Genomic DNA, 19,901 nt, shown 5'->3' on the forward strand with positions numbered 1-19,901 from the left:
TGAAACCGGTGCGTACGCCACTCGACCACGGAGGTCGTCAAATTTAGAAATTGTATTTGATCGATAGTTTACGAAGCCTATATTACTACCACTCAATTTGTTCCACCCAGGCCACCCAGCCCAAACCATGGTGACATTGAACACTGTTCTCAATAAACTGTATATTTGAGGTGTCATCGAGACAAGGATTTCTTACCGCGGGAGTCGTTTTTTTTTTATCATCTAATAATAATATGACTTACCTTGTTAGTCAGACACTCCTGGAAGTCCTTCTTCATGACGGACACTGACACTCGATCCTGAGGCCGCTTCGGACCGCTGACAGAGGTCACAACCGTTGATAGATCTAGTTCTACCACCTGTTGAGATGAAATTAATGATTAGGGGAAGTAAAAGAACATATTTATAAAGGACTAGCTATTGCCCGCGACTTCGTTCCCGTGGTTAGAAGATATAAGTTATGATTTATACCTGCCCTGTTTTTTCACATTTTTCATTGTACCTATCTTCGTTCCTATTAGTCGCAGCGTGATGGTTTATAGCCTAAAGCCTTCCTCGATGAATGGTCTATTCAACACAAAAGGATATTTTCAATTTGGACCAGTAGTTCCTGAGATTAGCGCGTTGAAACAAACAAACAAACAAACTCTTTAGCTTTATACATTAGTATAGATTCCGTAAGCAACAGGTAGAAAAAATAACACAGAGGTAATTTGTAATCAATTAATCCTAGCCTTTTCCCAACTATGTTGGGGTCGGCTTCAAGTCTAACCGGATTCAGCTAAGTTTAAATGTTCCTCAAGGAGCGACTGCCTATCTGACCTCCTCAACCCAGTTACCTTAACACGATACCCTTTAGTTAGACTGGTTGTCAGATGTTCTAGCTTCTGATTGTAACGACTGTCAAATATGTAGGAATAACAGCCGGGACTCACAATTTAACGTGCCTCCCGAAACACGGAAATGACCATCTTGTCACACATCCACGGACCAACCGCGTCAAACGTAGCTTAACTTGTGATCGATTCACTTATAGCTTAACCACGAGCTCCTGTCCAGGTGTAGGTAAAATAATTAATGGTGTAAAAAAACTAAAACAATTTATTTTTTGAAGGTTTTCTATCCAAATTCTTGGTACAGTACAGAAACGACCCTATAACTAAGGCACCGCTGTTTGATCTGGCTGTATCTTATTAACTAAGAATAAGAATCATTTATTTGCCATAAACATGTGTATACATACATACACACGCAGGTGTCTGCATGTAGGGTGACATTACAATTAGGTATGTGCTCAAAAACATGTTTGCCACTTGCCATGGCATGCAAATATTTGTATATAAAAAAAGAATTATAAAAATTATGAGTCTACAAAATTGAATATAAATATAAATATAAAACTCAATGGATTCAACATGGAATTTATCACTCTAATATATAAAATTCTCATGTCACGATCTACAAATTGAATAACTTATAGCAACTTATTAATAGCTCGACCGATTCTAATGAAATGTTGGCTGCATATTTGGTAGGTCTGAGAATCAGAGAACATCTATTTTTCATACCCTTTTTTTACTCTATAAAACTTCATAACATGGCAAACCAACGTTTACTGGGATAATTATTATTATTATCTATACTAATATATAAAGCTGAAGAGTTTGTTTGTTTGTTTGAACGCGCTAATCTCAGGAACTACTGGTTCAAATGGAAAAATTCTTTTTGTGTTGAATAGACCATTAATCGATGAAGGCTTTAGGCTATATACCATCACGCTGCGACTAATAGGAGCGAAGATACAGTGGAAAATGTGAAAAAAACAGGGCAGATATAAATTATAACTTAAGTATATCTTCTACCCGGGGACGAAGTCGCGGGCAACAGCTTGTATAAATATAATTGTAAATATATTACCTCAGAGAAAATAGGGTCTTCTGCGGGATCATTATAGTTCCTAAACTGTTTCGTAGCGCGGAGGTAGGCTTCAATAATATTAATCTTTTCTTGAGAGCGATCTGAAAAATATATGAATAAGGATGAATTAATAGATTTACATAAAAAAAAATAAAAATAACGTTTTTAAATTTCACTCAGTAAAAATTTTATCAAAATCGGTCCAGTCGTTTTTATAGTTGTAAATTGCATTGTCATCGGGTTTGAAGCAACCCTGAAAATTTCAGCCTGCTAGCTTATCGGGAAGTGCCTCAAAATTGAGTTGCAAAAATCCAACCGGAACGACAAACAAACAAGAAAAGTGAGTGTATAGAAACGTGGGAAAATCCATTTAGTCCCTGACGTATTTTTTCTAGTTTGACATTTAAAGAAAAGGTTTTTTTAATTTTTAAATCTATTTATTTACTTTTTATACCTTCCTATTCCGACTTTATTAACTTTCTGACTTACTTGTCTGACTCAAATACTGCAACGACCTCTCGTCGACGGGGAAGTGCGCGACCGTGGCACCGAACTCCGGACACATGTTGGCTACCGTCGCTCTGTCCGCTATGCTTAAGGCGGTAACACCGGGGCCGTAGAATTCAACGAATTTACCGACGACGCCCAGAGAGCGGAGGTGCTGTGGATAATGTTTATTCATTTATTACATGTATCTTGAAACTAGTTTTTACATCAATAGGGATGATGACTGGGTATAAAAAGAAAAAATCTCATAAGTCCCTCAGTTAGATAATTGAAAAGTATGAGACACGTATTTTTTCCTTTTTCAGAAAAACTAGAATTGACAAAGATTAACTGCTTTAAAGTTTAGGAGAGGGGGCTTGTGACGTAACGATAGAGTAAAATTTATACTCAATCGTGACGTCACGCGTAAGTTTCATTCACTGTAATTTGGTCAATTTATGTTTGCGGGACAAATTAAAAATACGTATCCATTATTATACAAAAAACTACAAGACGGACAATGCAAAAAAAAATTGTCATCATCCCTATTACAGATATTCAAAACAATTATGAAAGAGTAAGTATATAAAAAAGGCGGAAAAGTAGAAGATATTATGCAGAAGTATAAAAGAACAATATCAAAAAAATAGCAACTATCATCACTCACAATGTTATAAAAAAGTTAATAATTAACTGAGATTGAAGTTATAAAAATAAAATGTTACTTTGATCGACAAAAGCTTACGCCATCTAGCCGCAAACTAAGCAAAACTACAACTTATTAAATGATGTAACGGTTTACTCACGCGTATTTATGGGGGTAGCCCGACTAGTTCGACTCGCGATCCCGCCGCGTCTGCTCATGATTAAGGACTCCGGTTGGGTCCGAAACTAGTCGGGCGATCCCGATACATACGCGTGAGTAAACCGTTACATCATTTAATAATGAATCATTCTCACGACAGTTACTATCAAAAATACAACTGATAAATATTCGGGAGTCGTTAAAAAAAATAAAAAATGTATTAAAGATAAATTATACTCAGACAGTAAAAAATATATCGCCCATCATACAAACATTTGCAAAAAGCAGGAATCGAACCCACGATCAAATGTATATACAGGTCAGGGTCACTAACCACTAGACCGACAGGCAGACAAATAAATAATTTGAAGGAAATTTAATCCTTGTGTCGCGCACGAATCAAACCTCCACTACATCGCGCACAAATAATTTGTCATAGTGACCTGAACCACTCGGCTATTGCGTGCAGTCAATTTCAATCATTCTTCTTATTTTTAAGTGACAATATATACCTTAGTTATAGTCAGGACTAGGTCTGTAGACGTGACAAGCGGGTTCAACTCCCCGACGAGCTTGTATCCAACAACCTTTGGGATCAGCATGCTGATGGCTTGACCCAACATCACTGCTTCAGCTTCGATACCTGGGGAGGACAATTTTGTATTAAGATTTTTTCTTGTATATATATTTATATATATATATAGTCCTCCTTATCGTTTTCGATAACGGCGACCTTTGGCAATTCACCTCCTAGCGTGAGCCCTGATGTGACTGGCTAGACCGAGTTTGGATCTAAATTGGAGATTGGTTTTTTCTTGTAACGACTGTCGCATTAAGGATTATTTTATATTGAGGTTTTTTCTTATATCGACTAAGGCACTATGAATTTTATTCTAGTGTGTCGTGTTATACAAACATTCAAGTCACATGCTCAAGACACCCGGACTCAGGACAAGCATTCGTGGATCACACAAATGCTTGTTCTACGCGGGGATCGAACCCGCGTATACAGTGCGTTTTTTCAATTATTAACAGATTTTACTTATAAGGAGCAAAAGTTAAGCTGTAACTGTTCAAGTTGATGTTAAGCTACACTTGACGGGGTCGGTAAGTGGATCGGTAAGTACAAAGCGTACTGGTAAGTGACGTCACACGAGATTTTAAATCACCTTATAACCTTCACTTTTAGTTTACGAAATAAAAGAAAAAATACATCCGAAATATTTTTAGAAAATCTGTCTGACGGACTGACAGATTTTTGGCAAATACTCTATTTCTTTAGTAGAGTGTTACTACAATAGGTATTATATTAATAAGGTCCACAATATCCTTACCTCCCACCCCCCAGCCGACTACTCCAAGCCCGTTGATCATGGTTGTGTGACTGTCTGTCCCCACCACGCTGTCAGGGTGGAGCAACCCACTGGAGAATACTACGCGAGCCAAGTACTCCAAGTTGACCTGGTAACATAAATAACAACAAATAGATAGAAAAAAACTAAAAACCCACGATTTTAAACGCCTTTTTTAACTTATACGAGTATCTTCTAACCACGCGGACGAAGTCGCGGGCAACAGCTAGTATAGGTATATATAACGAAAAGATTATTTTTAAACGTGCTCAAATTTCAACCCTTAACTTCCTAATACTTTAAACGAAAACCAACCTTAAAGCTATACACATGTGGTATCCTACCTGGTGCACGATCCCACTACCAGGTGGCACTATCAGCATGTTGTCGAAGGCCTGAGCTCCCCACTTGAGGAACTGGAACCGTTCTTTATTGCGGACGAACTCCAACTCCTGGTTCTTGTTCAAGGCATCCGGTCTGTGACGAGAATATGGGCAATATATTATAAGGTATAATATTCCACAACTTCCACACAACGCCATCTAGTCTCAAACTAAGCAAAGCTTGTATTATGAGTACTAGACAAGTGATAAACATACTTATATATTTGTAAATACATACATACATATTATAGACAAATGACACCCAGACACAGAACAAATGATCGTGCTCATCATATAAACATTTGTACTGGGTGAGAATCGAACCTACGACCTCTGGTATAGCAGTCAGGGTCACTTACCACTAGACCAACAGGCCAGTCTGAAGTTTGATTAAATAAAATAAATTGTTTTGTAAAATTATGTTTACTTTCGAGAGTCCGATTTTACTTATTTAAAACCGCGTCAGCTCATGATTAAGGACTCCGGTTGGGTCCGAAACTAGTCTGACAATCCCGGTCTTCAAAACTTATAGGTTAAAAACTTCATAAATAGTCATATTATACTTACGCTCTAGCAAAATCGACTTGTACAGAGTGGTCGATGACCAGGTCAGCTGGACAGATGGGGTTGATCTTCTGAGGGTCTCCCCCAAGGTCCTTTACAGCATCACGCATGGCCGCGAAGTCTACCACAGCTGGGACACCTGTCAGATCCTGTTGAGATATGTCAGGGTGATTTTTGGGAATAGAAACTCATTTATACAGGGTTATATTTAATGAAAAGCTTGTTTTCTTTTTACACGCTTTTTATTAGCTTCTCCTGTATGTTTGTATGTTTGTTTGTAACCGACTTCTTTAGGCGCGATTTTTGACTCACTTTAAACGGCCAGATTTCGTTCAAACTTTGTAGATTTATTGAGGACCGATGACAATACACTAATTTGATAAAATTATTCCATTTTTTAATTTGTAAAATATGATTTATGTTAAAAAAAAATTCTATTGTAAAGCACTCTCTGATGCTCCGCATCATGAGTCGTGCAATAGTTTAAAAACAAGCTATTATAAATAATTCAAACTAAAAAGTAGAAAATAAATAATAGTTTAAAAAAACTAAAAAACACGCTTTTTATAGAAAACAGAACTAAAAAATAGAAAATAAATTTAAATTAAGAAAATAGTGTTAAAAATTTCAATGAATATAAATTAATAATAGTGTGAAGAACAATAAAATATTTTATTTAAAAAAAAGCGTGGGTTGCATGGTGTCAATGGTTATAGATATTCTATTGACAGATATGAGTAGATTGATTTCGATAATATATTAAAAAGCACCCCACGCTTTTTTAAAAATTATATTCAATAAAAAAAATATTAATTTATATTCATTGAAATTTTTAACACTATTTTCTTAATTTAAATTTATTTTATATTTTTTAGTTCAGTTTTCTATAAAAAGCGTGTTTTTTATTTTCCAATCATTTTGGATGTAACTTGAAATCCGTGACATTCCTGTTAATTTTGCTTTTAGTTTGTTGCTTGTAAGGGATCCTTGTAATTTATTGGTCAAATATGTCTTGTAAAATATCAACAGTGTAAACCCTATTTCAATTTACTTGTTTTTTTTACTGAGAAGAATTCCCACAAAGTTTCATTTAAACTTCGACCCCCCCCCCCGACATTACCCCCGCAACAAACCTTTTTTCCAGTCAAAACATAGTCTAAATCCTTTCTCAGATTGTAAACTATCTGTTTAGCAAATTTCACTACAATCAGTTCAGTTGTTTTGGCGTGAAAGCGAGACAGACAGAGATACTTTCGCATTTCTAAGATAAGTCCATATATATAAAGGTTTTTTTCATTTCATTTGTTCGTTAAAAAATAACCCTATGCATAGTATAGATATCGTGGGGTATCGTGTTGTCAGTAACTGGGTTGAGGAGGTCAGATAGACAGTTGCTCCTTGTAAAACACTGGTACTTAGCTGAAACCGGTTAGACTGGAATACGACCCCAACATAGTTGGGCAAAGGCTAGGATGATGATGACATAGTATAGATGAATATGTTCCCCATACCTGCAGTATGACCCTGGCTGGTTTGAAGGCTATCTCCACGCCCCCCTCAACCGTCTGGTTGGTCTCCCACTGCAGGACATTCTCGACATCCTTCTCTAGAACCTGGAAGTTGTCGCAGTTCCGCACGCAGGACTCCAGCAGGACCCGCACGGAGTACGGGAGGCGGTCTGGTGGGGAGGATGGATTATTAGAAAGTATTATTAACAAAAAAAGATACTGTCAAATGCCAGTCAGTCAAAAATTGGTCAACAACAAATTTGCTTTCCGTCTCTATTTAAATGGACTCATAAATTTAATTCTTGTGTAGCGGGGCGTTTCACAAACATTCAAGTCGCATGCACAGCGTCACCCAGACTCAGGACAAGTATTCATGGATCACAAAAACGCCTGTTCTACGCGGGGATCGAACCAGTGACACGTCAACTTCAGTGGGCTTGGCGTGATGAACTTAACCACTCTTTTTTTACTTTATTTTTATTTGTTGTCATAGCGGCAACTGAAATACATCTTCTAATATATAAAATTCCCGTGTCACGATGTTAGTTACCGTACTCCTCCGAAACGGCTTCACCGATTTATACCAAATTTTATATGCGTGTTCAGTAGGTCTGAGAATCGACTAACATCTATTTTTCATACCCCTAAGTGATAAGGATTGCCCACACTTAAAAAAAAAATATTTTTTGGACGATTTTTTTTGTTTTTACTTTTTTATAATGTGGCATTAAAAATACATCCAACTAGAAAAAAAAATATTTGGCAAAACAACGTTTGCTGGGTCAGCTAGTTAAATGTAAAAATATCCATTAAAACTATAAAAGTTTATGTGTAGTATTCATGTATAGTTACTACATGAGATTCGTAATACTATTTAAAATAGCGTGACGAAAAACAATAGATTATAATATATTAATTACGGCCTTCGACCTTATGAACATTTAAAAATGTACATATTAATAGGAAAATAATACTACTTTTAACGTACTCAGCTCAACAAAAATATACAAACGATTTCAAATAAAAACTACTGTGATACACTTGATGAGTTATTTCTCTTTAAATAAAATAATTAATAGATTTAAAGGAATCTATAAAACCCACGTTTTTAAATGTTAATTTTTCAAATTTTATCAAAATCGCTTCAGCGGTTTTTATTGTTGTAGATTGCATTGTCATCGGGTTTGAAGCTACCCTGAAAATTTCAGCCTGCTAGCTTATCGGGAAGTGTCTCAAAATTGATTTGCAAAAATCCAACCAAAACGACAGACAAGCAAGAAAAGTGAGTGTATAGAAACGTGGGAAAATGGACGTGTTATGAGTTCGTGGGTTTTCTGATTTTTTAAATCAATAATTTTTTTGACCCTAATAATGCAATTTTAATTCTTTAGAAAAGAAGGTTACTAAATTCGACCGTATATTTTTGTTGTTTACCTTTAAGTATTCAAACTACATTTTGCCCAAAGAATTAGCATTGACATACAACGTGGCAATGCAGCCAGCCTTCTGGGCACGTTTCCCGACTTTGGCAGGGATGAGGATGTCTTTTTTGACGCTTTGTAAATAATGTATATTTTTCTATTTATATTGATATAGTTTTAAAAATGTAAATATTAGTTTATTTTAATTTATTGTAATTAGTTTTATTAATTCAAACAAAAGGAGTTTAGATATCATTATGTCACTTGATATGGCTGGATGCTGTTTCAACTCCTTCCATATTACGTCTAATCCAATAATCTTTTTTATCATATCTTGATAACGAGAGCTATTGATTCGAGATAAAGCCTTGAACTGATCGCGATCTAGTAAACAATATTAATACTAGTTTCAGTCTGAGACTCTCGTAACTCACGGCAAGAAAGTAACTAGACCACTAATGAATTGATAGAACATACGAATTTAAATTTAGCCTGTAGTGCCCACTACTGGGCACAGGCCTCTTCCCGTACGGGGAAGGTTTGAGCATTGATGTGCGATTTCAAATCCCAACGACGACCTCCGTAGTCGAGTGGCGTACGCACCGGTTTCAAGGTGTCGCTAGCTCTGAGGTCCCGGGTACGATCCCCGGTCGGGTCAATGTAATAAATCAGATTTTTACATTGTCTCGGGTCCGGGTGTTTGTGGTACCTTCGTTGTATCTGAATTCCATAACACAAGTGCTTTAGCAACTTACTTTGGGTTCAGAACAATGTATGTGATGTTGTCCGCATTTATTTATTATAATGAAAAGTCATTTATTCAAATTAGTCTACTAAGTAGCACTTTTTGAAGGTCAGATTACATTTGACAGAACCCAGTTTCGCCCACCCTTCACCGCTTCCTAAGTGCTTTTGCTGTGAGAGAAGAAACAGAGCAAAAAACATCCCAGCGTAGCTTATCTAGTGTTCGATCCATTTATACAGTTAGCCATGCTACCAAACTTAAATTAATATCATTAAAAACTTACCATATTTCTCTCCGAGTGCAGAAACATCGTAATACTGATATGTCTTGCCGTTTATCTCGATCGATTTCAAAAGATGGTTGTATGGGTTGTTGCTTGCTGAAAAGAAGAATTAAAAATATAAGTCTGTTTATAATTTAAAGTTTAAATATCAAAAGCAAATGTTTATGGTAACAGATATATTTTTTTTATTTTTTTATTAAAGTGAAACAGCAGTTTAATTTCGCTTCGTTTATCTATTTGCTTATTATTCATATTTAATGATTTATTTGCATTGCAAAATGTTTACACAGGTGTTCAAAAATGGGTTAAGAGCAGTGAACCTGTAGGGCACAGCAAATTAATCTTATACAAAAAATTCATATAAAAATATGGACAATTGCGGACTTAATTCCTAAGGCATTCTCTACCAGCCAACCAAGAGGTGGTGCAGAGAAACAAGAAGATTATGGTTTAAAGGCAAAAATATATGTTGAATTGCGGAGAATCTCGTAATAACATAGATGGGCACCCATCCACGGTCCGACCGTAAGAAGACTAGCTCAACCTATGATCAACTTGACAAGTTGCGACAAAACCATGTGCTCTTTCCTCTTAATGATCAAAGTCAGAGTACATTTATCAAAAAAATTAAATAAAATATTATTACTTCGGTAGGAAATCTGGCCAAATTTTAGAGGTTAATCTTTATGCCTATAATGTAATAACTAATTAACTGATAAACAAGGGGGCCATTGCTATTAAAGAGTTGCCATTGGACAAAAATAATCAAATCGTTCCATCTTGTATTTCATAATCGATTAAAGGTAAGAAAAATATATTTATCGGGAATTTAGTAAATATTGCAATGTAATACTTATGACAAAAAAATCAGAAATAATCTATTGATCAAACGAAATTTAGATAACATTATTTTTATCTGGTTTTTAGTCACCCCTCATAGATTATTATATCACTAGGCTGTTTTTTATATGTAATTATTGTGTAATAACAAATAAAAACATTTAGTGTTTTTTTTGTTTAAATTATGATTCCCGCGCTACGGAAATTAATCCTTGTATCTAGGTTTTCACAAACATTGAAGTCATATGCACAAGACGCCCAGACTCAGGACCAGCATTCGTGGATCAAACAAACGCTTGTCCTACGCGGTGATCGGTGCCACAATGGCAGGTTGAAGTGGAGCTGGGCAGGCCACTTGGACAGACGAAGTGACGGCAGGTGGACTAAGGCGGTGTCAGAATGGTGGTCGGTCGTTCGGGAGCAAGATGGACGGATGATATAGTAAAGGTATCGGGTCGAGTCTGGATGAGGCTGGCACAGGACGGTAGAAATTATCGCTGAAGTTTGCATCGCGTTTCCGTGGTCTCAAGTACAAGGGATGGTTGAAGCACTCCGGTGCTTTTAGGCGGTAAAAGTCCGGCAAACCTCTCCGCCTTCCCCAGGGCGGAGAAAGTCCATGAGGATGCCCCGGGTAAAATAAGGGCCGGTAGAAATTAGCACAAGATAGGGAAGGTCTACATGAGCGTAGCCACACTGGGCCAAGCGGGGGCGCTTACCTCACCCTGGCTCTGGACCTAAAAGAGCTTAACTAACAACAGTCATGACACCCGTAACAAAGCTACAAAAAAAGAAGATGGGAGGCCGATCTGAATGAGATTTCGGAAATGTAATTTTAACCCCGCGAAAAAACTGCGCTCGCTATTTTTCTTGCCCAGCCATGTCCAAAAATTACCGGGGGATGGAGGGGAGATAGGTTGACTGCTGCCCCACCCTGAGCCCATGGCTGGCTATACCCATGAAGGCCTATCCTCAGCAGTGGGAGGACAAAGGCTGTGGATGATGACACAGGGATCGATCCTACACGTCATGATCAGTGTGCTAGGTATGGTGACCTATGCCAACCAGCTATCCATGTCGTCAGTCTGTCAAAAAGGTCAACTAGACGCGAACAGTGTATAATTGCGCTTAATTTATCAGTAGGCGTGCTATCCCTAATCTTCTAATACATAAAATTCCCGTGTCACGATGTTAGTTACCGTACTCCTCCGAAACGGCTCAAGCGATTTTTATGAAATTTTCTTTACATATTGGGTAGGTCTGAGAATAGAACAGCATCTATTGTTCATACCCCTAAGTGATAAGGGTTGCTCACACTAAAAAAAATTATTTTATTTTCTGGATGAAATTGTTTGTTTTTATTTTTTTCATAATGTGGCATTAAAAATACGTACAACTAGAAAAAAGAAATATTCGGCGAAACAACGTTTGCTGGGTCAGCTAGTAATATTATAAATGCGAAAGTAACTCTGTCTGTCTGTCTGTTACGCTTTCACGTCTAAACCACTGAAATGATTTTAATGAAATTTGGTACAGAGATAGAGATGGCTTTGAGAAAGAACATAGGATAGTTTTTATCCCGGACTTTTGAAGAGTTCTCTTGGAAACGCGATATAACCGGCCTCTACGCAGGCGAAGCTGCGGGCAAAAAGCTCGTGATACATAATTGACTATCAAATATACACTGCATTGATAACTCCACGACTGTTACACAACTGTAAGTCGTAATGACTATGAATAAATTAATTGTGGGTGTGGCGAATAATCAGCATTAAGTAGTATAAATCGACGTATGTATGTATCGTACCTATCAGCGTAATATACCTGTTGGTCTAGTGGTTTGTGGCCTTGACTGTAGTACCAGAGGTCGTGAGTTCGATTCCCACCCAGGACAATTGTTTATGTGATGAGTACGATCATTTGTTCTGTGTTTGGATGTAATTTATGTAAGGAATATCACCGGCCACGACAGTGTTATTCCACCTCTTTTATTTATTTGTTTTTTTGTCGATGTCATTTTTGAATTTTAAGAAGAAGAGTCAGTTTGTCTTTTTAGTAAATTATTTCTTATATAATATAAAGAATATACATTATAATATAATATTATCATTTCTTAGAAGTAAAGGCTATAAATGTTGTTTTTTGTTCTTTCAGGTAAGTTATTCTGTAATAAATATTGTATGTTTTTGTAGTAACTTTTGTAATGAAATATTAATAAAATTTTGTTCTTTCAGAAAACGCAATTACGTCTTTAATTAAGCATAAACTATTATAAAACAACATTTTCGCAATACAAATACTTACAACAGTTAAATATGGAGAAATTAAGATTTGATTTTTGTGTGAAAACAGCAGCCGATGGAAAATCTAACATCATTTGCATTACCTCGATAGGAACACCAGGTGGTCTAACTTTTGGTGTACCGGACGAATATCAACCTGCTAATTTACACCAAGTCATAACAAATACATCTTACTATGCTAAGATAAAAAAAACCTTGAATAAAAGACATCAAAAAAGGAAAATTTGGATAAGTTTGACTAATGAAATATCAAGAGTATATTTAGACGAAGAACAAAATATGCAGTTTAAGGATTTTTACCTCGAAGAGATTGATGAGAACACAAATGACCCAAAACCATTCATTGAAAGCTCAAATAAAACACTGGAAAAACTTTTAGAAACATTACTCGATGATAAGCAAAAAAAAAACGAAACTCGAAATTTAGGAAAAATTGCAAAAGACTTTGTGCTTGAAAAATTTACCGGCAAAAACTCAAATGCTCATCAATGGATTAAGGAATTCAACAAAGAATGTGAGCGTTTTCATATTGATGAAGATCAGAAAAAAATCGAAATTTTAAAACAATTTTTAGAGTATCCAAGTGTAAACTGGTACAGCTGTATGTTAATGAAATTTACAATAGAATCAGAGTGGATGAAATGGGAAAAGAACTTCTGTGAAACATTCGGAAACAAAGGTTGGTCGCCGATCAGATATGCTCTGGGATTTAAATATCAGACAGGCTCATTGCTTGAGTATGCACTAAAAAAAGAAAAATTGTTATTAGAAGTTAGGAAGACGATTGATACAGGTACTCTTATAGACCTCATTTCCGTAGGCCTGCCTAATTATCTGAGTGACAAAATTGACAGAGAGACATTGCATCAAACTGAAGATCTCTACAATGAGATAGGCAAATTAGAACATCTGGTAGGGAGGAACAAAAATGAAAAAAAGAACCACTTGTACACTGACATAAAAACAAAAAGAAATGAAGAAAAAAAACCGTGCCCAATTTGTGTCAATGAGAAAAAAGGAAAACGATTTCATCCTGAGGAAAACTGCTGGTTTAATGCGAAGAATCAAAAATATGCCGTGAAAAGTGTGAATAATTCTGAATTAGAAGTTGAACTTAATGAAGAGAATCCAAAAAACTAGAAGTATCACCATTAATAAAACTAAAGCTATTATTAAATGACACTTTAAAAGTTACCGCAATATATGACTCTGGTTCAAATGTGTCGTTAATTAATGCAAAGTTATTGAAAATACGGAAAAACGAAGAAGATACAATTAATAAACAAACAGCAAACTTAAAAACTATTAATGGTGATAAAAAAACAAAAGGTATGGTAACATTAAAAATAAAAATATATGATATTGAAAAAGAAATGAATATTTTTGTGATAGATAATGAAAATTTTCACTATGATTTTCTCATTGGTTTGGATTGTATCAAAGAATTTAGATTAAAACAAGATGAAAAATTAAATATCATACAATGTCATAATTCAGAGACAGAAGAAAAAAAACAAAATGAAGAGGATAACAGAAATAAATACTGTGAAAATATTATGAATGTCGAAATTCCCGATGTACTGGGTGACAAAAATGAACAAGAAATTAACTGTTTAAATGAATGTGAAATAAACTTCAATGAACATATTAATTTAAAAGAATTTGAAATTTCAGTAAACAACTTAGACTTAAGTAAACAAACTGAAATTGATAAATTAATAGACAAATACAAATCAGTCTTCGCCAAAGACAAATACGACGTTGGTACAGTACGAGGCTATGAGGCTCACATAGACTTGACAGTAGATCAATACTGCTACAAGCGCCCATACAGATGCACAGCTGAAGATAGAAAGGAAATTGAAAATCAAATATCAAAACTATTGAAGAAAAACTTAATTGAAGAGTCATATAGTCCTTTTGCTGCTCCGGTCACCTTAGCGTACAAGAAAGAAGATGGGAAAAGATCGAGACTATGTATTGATTTCCGGGAACTAAATAAAATAGTTGTTCCACAGTCACAGCCGTTCCCGTTGATTGAAGACTTGATTGTAAAGACTGTTGACTGTGAATATTTTTCTACCTTTGATATAAATTCAGCATTTTGGTCCATTCCATTGAGAATTCAAGATAGATATAAGACAGCTTTCGTCACGCAAGAAGGTCATTTTCAGTGGACATGCCTCCCATTTGGTTTAAAGACGGCTCCAGCTATTTTCCAAAGAATATTGAGAAATATAATAAGAAAATATAATCTCTCAGATTTTGCAATGAATTTCATAGATGATATCTTGGTTTTTTCTAAAAATTTCGAGGAACACATAATACATATATCAAAACTACTTGACGCAATAATATCAGAAGGATTTAGACTAAAATTTTCGAAATGCACTTTTGCAAATAATCATGCAAAGTATTTGGGACATATAATAAGAAAGAATTCAGTTACACCTCTCAAGGATTATTTAACAGCTGTCAGGAACTTTCCTATTCCAGAAACAAAGAAAAATATACGCCAGTTCCTAGGAAAAGTGAATTTTTATCATAAATTTATACCACACATTGCAATTATCTTGGAACCATTACACAATCTGTTACGGAAAGATGTTAAATTTTTATGGACCAAAGAATGCCAAAAATCGTTTGATAAAATAAAAGATTTACTATGCTCGAAACCAATTCTAAAAATATTTGACCCAGAACAACCAATAAAAATATACACTGATGCTAGCATTCAAGGAGTGGGAGCTGTGTTAAAACAGGAAGATGAAAATGGTATAAATAAACCTGTAGCTTATTTCTCAAAGAAATTGACCGACACCGAAAAGAAAAAAAAAGCAATATATTTGGAATGCTTGGCAATTAAGGAAGCTTTAAAATATTGGCAACACTGGCTAATGAATAAAGAATTTATCGTATATTCAGATCATAAACCACTAGAAAATCTTAACATTAAGTCTAGAACTGATGAGGAACTGGGCGATTTGATATATTACCTATCCCAATACAATTTTAAGGTAAAATATAATCCGGGACAATCGAATCAAGAAGCTGATTGTTTAAGTAGAAATCCAGTCTTAGAACCTAATGACAATACTGAAGATTTTTTTAAAGTTGTAAACCTAATAACCATGCAAGATATAAAAAAGGACCAAGACACAAATCTAAATTTACAAGACGAAAAATCAAAGTTTATACTGGAAAATAACATTTATTACAAAACGAATAAAAGAAGAAAGAAAATAATACTATCAGAAGCATTTAGCAAAACTCTAATTAAAAATGTCCATAATGTGTATTGCCACATTGGTAGAACCCAAATGATAAATAAAATAACTCCTTTCTATACAGCAAAGAATATCATCACAAATATTAAGAAACTCTGTGATGAATGTGATATTTGTACTAAAAACAAATCAAGAAGGAATCCAAAATTTGGTTTGATGTCACATTTGGGTCCCGCAACACGCCCTTTTGAAATTGTATCCATTGACACAATTGGAGGTTTTGGAGGATCAAGGTCTACGAAAAAATATTTACATCTCTTGGTTGATCATTTTACACGGTATGCATTCATTTTGACATCAAAAAGTCAGAACTCTAATGATTTTATCAAGTTGATGGAAAAAGTGACACAAAACTATACTGTAAATATGTTATTAACAGACCAATATCCTGGAATAAATTCCAAAGAATTTAAAGATTACTTGAAAAAAGAAAACATAATAATTGTATTTACTGCTGTGGACGCGCCATTTTCAAATGGTCTTAATGAAAGGCTGAACCAAACTTTAATCAATAGAATAAGATGTAAAATAAATGAAGGGGACAAGAAAATAGCATGGACAACTATTGCACAAAAATGTGTGGAAAAATATAACGAAACAGAGCATACAGTTACTAAGTTTGCCCCAAAATATCTTTTAGAAGGAGAGAAAATGGATATTTTGCCACTGGAATTAAAAAAAAGATGCATAGTAGAAGATCTCAAGGAAGACAGAGAACTAGCATTTGAAAATACAATAAAGTCTCACAACTATAATAAAAAAAAATACGATCTAAAAAGAGAAGAATATACATTTAAAGTGGGTGATAGAGTATATGTAGAAAATGGGAACCGGCTTAATAGGAAGAAAATGGATGAGTTAAGGATTGGCCCATGTAAAATAATAAGGAAGATTTCAAATTCCATCTATGAAGTTGATGTCGGACATAAGAAGGCGGAGTCGAACTTCTATCATATAACAAAGTTAACGCCAGTGAGGAGTAGCTCTTGACCGAACCATCATGGTAATGATGTTCTCTCCGAGGGTGGGAGATGTAAGGAATATCACCGGCCACGACAGTGTTATTCCACCTCTTTTATTTATTTGTTTTTTTGTCGATGTCATTTTTGAATTTTAAGAAGAAGAGTCAGTTTGTCTTTTTAGTAAATTATTTCTTATATAATATAAAGAATATACATTATAATATAATATTATCATTTCTTAGAAGTAAAGGCTATAAATGTTGTTTTTTGTTCTTTCAGGTAAGTTATTCTGTAATAAATATTGTATGTTTTTGTAGTAACTTTTGTAATGAAATATTAATAAAATTTTGTTCTTTCAGAAAACGCAATTACGTCTTTAATTAAGCATAAACTATTATATTTATATAAATTAAGTTTGTTATAATACTTTCGTGAGACTGATTCATTATTAAATAATGTAACGGTTTACTCACGCGTATTTAGTGGGGGTGCCCGACTAGTTCCGAACTCAGTCGCTGCGTCAGCTCATGATTAAGGACTCCGGTTGGGTCCGAAACTAGTCGGGCACCCCCGATAAATACGCGTGAGTAAACCGTTACATCATTTAATAAATTAAGTTTGTATTTAGAAATCTATTAGTATGTTTATCAGTTGTCTAGTACTTGTAATACAAGCTTGCTTGGATATATGTAACTCCGCAATAAACTGCTAGCACGATTTTCTCCAATTTGAATAGATTTTAATGATGAAATTCGTTATAAGAGGTGATAAGTTGCACGGATAGCTGAGCCATAAATGTCACCACGCCAAACTTACTTTCTACTAACTTGCCCGTGTCGCGGGTTCGACCTCCGCGTAGGACAAGCATTTGAGTGACTCAGCTCGTGATAATTATCATTGAAATGCTAGATATGTAGAGTAAAACATTTTATTTGCTCTTTTAGCACCTGGAGTCTATGGGTCCTCTATAGAACAACAGACAAAGAGGGCCCGAATAAGCTTATTTGTTAACTAGGTACTATTTTACAAGTGTCTTTTAATCTAATCCTGAGCCCTAGAAAGTTGTATCATCAACTTTCTCCAAAAAAAATATTGTTGTGAAGATCTCCTTATCATTCAGCTAATTAAGAACTAAATAAAGAATCAATCTTTATTATTGTTTACTCATTTTCAAGAAATAAATGACCTTTTGTACATTATTATCTTTTTAAACCAAAACAAGAAATGCATATGACCAAAGTCGGCTCGAAAATATCATAAATATTTGCACAGTAACGAACTATGCAAATAAGAAATAACAAACAGCAAACTCAAGTGCGAAGTTACATCATATTTGTTTAATTATTACAACATACATGTGAAACTACTTTAAGTTCTTAAATACATGTTAGATCAAAGGTTGTAGAGAGAACTTATGATTAAATTTAGAAAAAGATTTTAATAACCTTAACCAAATCTTAAAAATGGAGGAACATTGTTTTTTTTTTAATTTTTCTTGTTTTTGTCTATAGAAAAACATGGTGGGAAAATATAGGTGTCATTTTGTTTTTTTTTTTTGTAGAATTAAGATTTTTTAATAGTTATTTATGTAGAAATTTTTAATAACATGTAATATTTTTGTGTAAATAAATAATAAAATTGTAAATGATTAATTCAGATTTAGTTTTATATTGCAGTAATAAACCGTATCTGGGTTGTATTTACTGTCATATAAAATGAAGGTCTTATAACATAATGCACAGTTTTACACCATAACAATTTTCAGATATGTTATAATAAAGTATTAACAAAAATAATAAAGTACTTGAAAAATATGAAAATCTAGTATATGACTAGTACTTTGGTTTTCAAGGTCATATAGATTACTATATGACCTTGAAAACCAAACCAAAACCAAAAACCGTATATACAATTTACATCAAGCAAAACATTTTGTTGATCTAAGCTATGGAGTGTAAAGGTCACTTTTTGAATGATTATTTACTTAACTATGGTTTATGTTAATCTGTTTATAACTAATAGGTATAGAGAAAAAAAGAATGTTAAGTTTTTTCTATTGATAGGCTCATAAACTGTGCAGTTTATGAACCAACAGGAATATTATGTTTTTTGAGGCTATAATAATATAATGTGCCGAAAAGACCTTTAAAAATGAATAAACTACAAGAAACTTCATAAAGTTAACAAGGTAAATGGAATAATAGGAAAACCGAAAAAAATATGCAAATGAATAGTACAATAGAAATTTATTTAAATCAATTCAATGACGAGACATTTTTAAACGCCGGTCGCATTGAATTATTATTACTTTTTTGATAATACAATTATTATGAAAGTTATCAGTGCTTCAAAGTTCAAATTTATAAGGAGTTTCAATTTGTTTTCGTTAGAGACTAGTTTTGTACCTTCCGGCGTAATTAGGCAATTGATGTCATACAGAGTTTCGAAAGAAACCCGTTAGATATTTAAGCAAAAACGTACGCAAAAATTGGAATAACTTAAACAAGATCGAATCCAATTTCTCGATGTTTATCGCATAAAAATGTATTAAAAACGCATGAAAACGTATTATATAAACAATATCACGATAAAACTGTTATCAAATCACATTTTTATGGTCATTATAAAGTATATTAAAGTTTTATTTACTTTTAAAGTTAGTATAAATAAAATATAAAGTTAAAATATTTACGAACCAGCCATAGTGAATTGATGTAAACTTTTTCACACTCGCGGAAGGCACTAGGCACAGGCACGCTCCCGAATCCCGATTGTGTAGAAGGGAAATCGAGAATTTAATAAAACTACGTCACGTATTCTATTGACGAAGCACGCGTTCGTTTGATAAATTGATAGATCTAAGAAATGTCAGCGGTCGTGACAGAAATTATCATACTCGATTGACACATTTGACACAATGTCATTTAACGTCATACCATGTTTTCAATCGTCAAATGTACCATTTTGGTAGTTTTGTTGTGGACTGTACACTTATTGAATCTTTGCATTTAACTACTACAAGGCTTCATAAATCTTGAGGAGATTTTG

General features: G+C 34.3%; 2 protein-coding genes across 2 annotated transcripts in view; one reads left to right on the forward strand and one right to left on the reverse strand.

The window, feature by feature from the left end:
* LOC113491646 (cytoplasmic aconitate hydratase-like) overlaps nt 1-19,732 on the reverse strand; it is a 48,620-nt gene extending 28,888 nt beyond the window's left edge. Inside the window, exons 1-10 of the mRNA XM_026868719.1 lie at nt 19,550-19,732; nt 9,465-9,560; nt 7,019-7,185; nt 5,511-5,656; nt 4,905-5,037; nt 4,543-4,669; nt 3,721-3,851; nt 2,407-2,578; nt 1,918-2,018; nt 243-359 (exon numbers count right to left, since the gene is read on the reverse strand). Coding sequence (XP_026724520.1) covers nt 243-359; nt 1,918-2,018; nt 2,407-2,578; nt 3,721-3,851; nt 4,543-4,669; nt 4,905-5,037; nt 5,511-5,656; nt 7,019-7,185; nt 9,465-9,560; nt 19,550-19,556 — 1,197 coding nt within the window. The 5' untranslated portion in view covers nt 19,557-19,732. The remainder of the gene's footprint in view (nt 1-242; nt 360-1,917; nt 2,019-2,406; nt 2,579-3,720; nt 3,852-4,542; nt 4,670-4,904; nt 5,038-5,510; nt 5,657-7,018; nt 7,186-9,464; nt 9,561-19,549) is intronic.
* LOC113491647 lies at nt 12,416-13,752 on the forward strand. The gene is made up of 2 exons (XM_026868720.1): nt 12,416-12,455; nt 12,536-13,752. The coding sequence occupies exon 2, from the start codon at nt 12,617-12,619 to the stop codon at nt 13,742-13,744; it is 1,128 nt and encodes a 375-aa protein (XP_026724521.1). The 5' UTR covers nt 12,416-12,455; nt 12,536-12,616; the 3' UTR covers nt 13,745-13,752.
* Nucleotides 19,733-19,901: the final 169 nt, after the last annotated feature.

This window comes from Trichoplusia ni, chromosome 3 (genome assembly GCF_003590095.1).
Source record: "Trichoplusia ni isolate ovarian cell line Hi5 chromosome 3, tn1, whole genome shotgun sequence".
In the NCBI taxonomy this organism is placed as follows: Eukaryota; Metazoa; Arthropoda; class Insecta; order Lepidoptera; family Noctuidae; genus Trichoplusia; species Trichoplusia ni.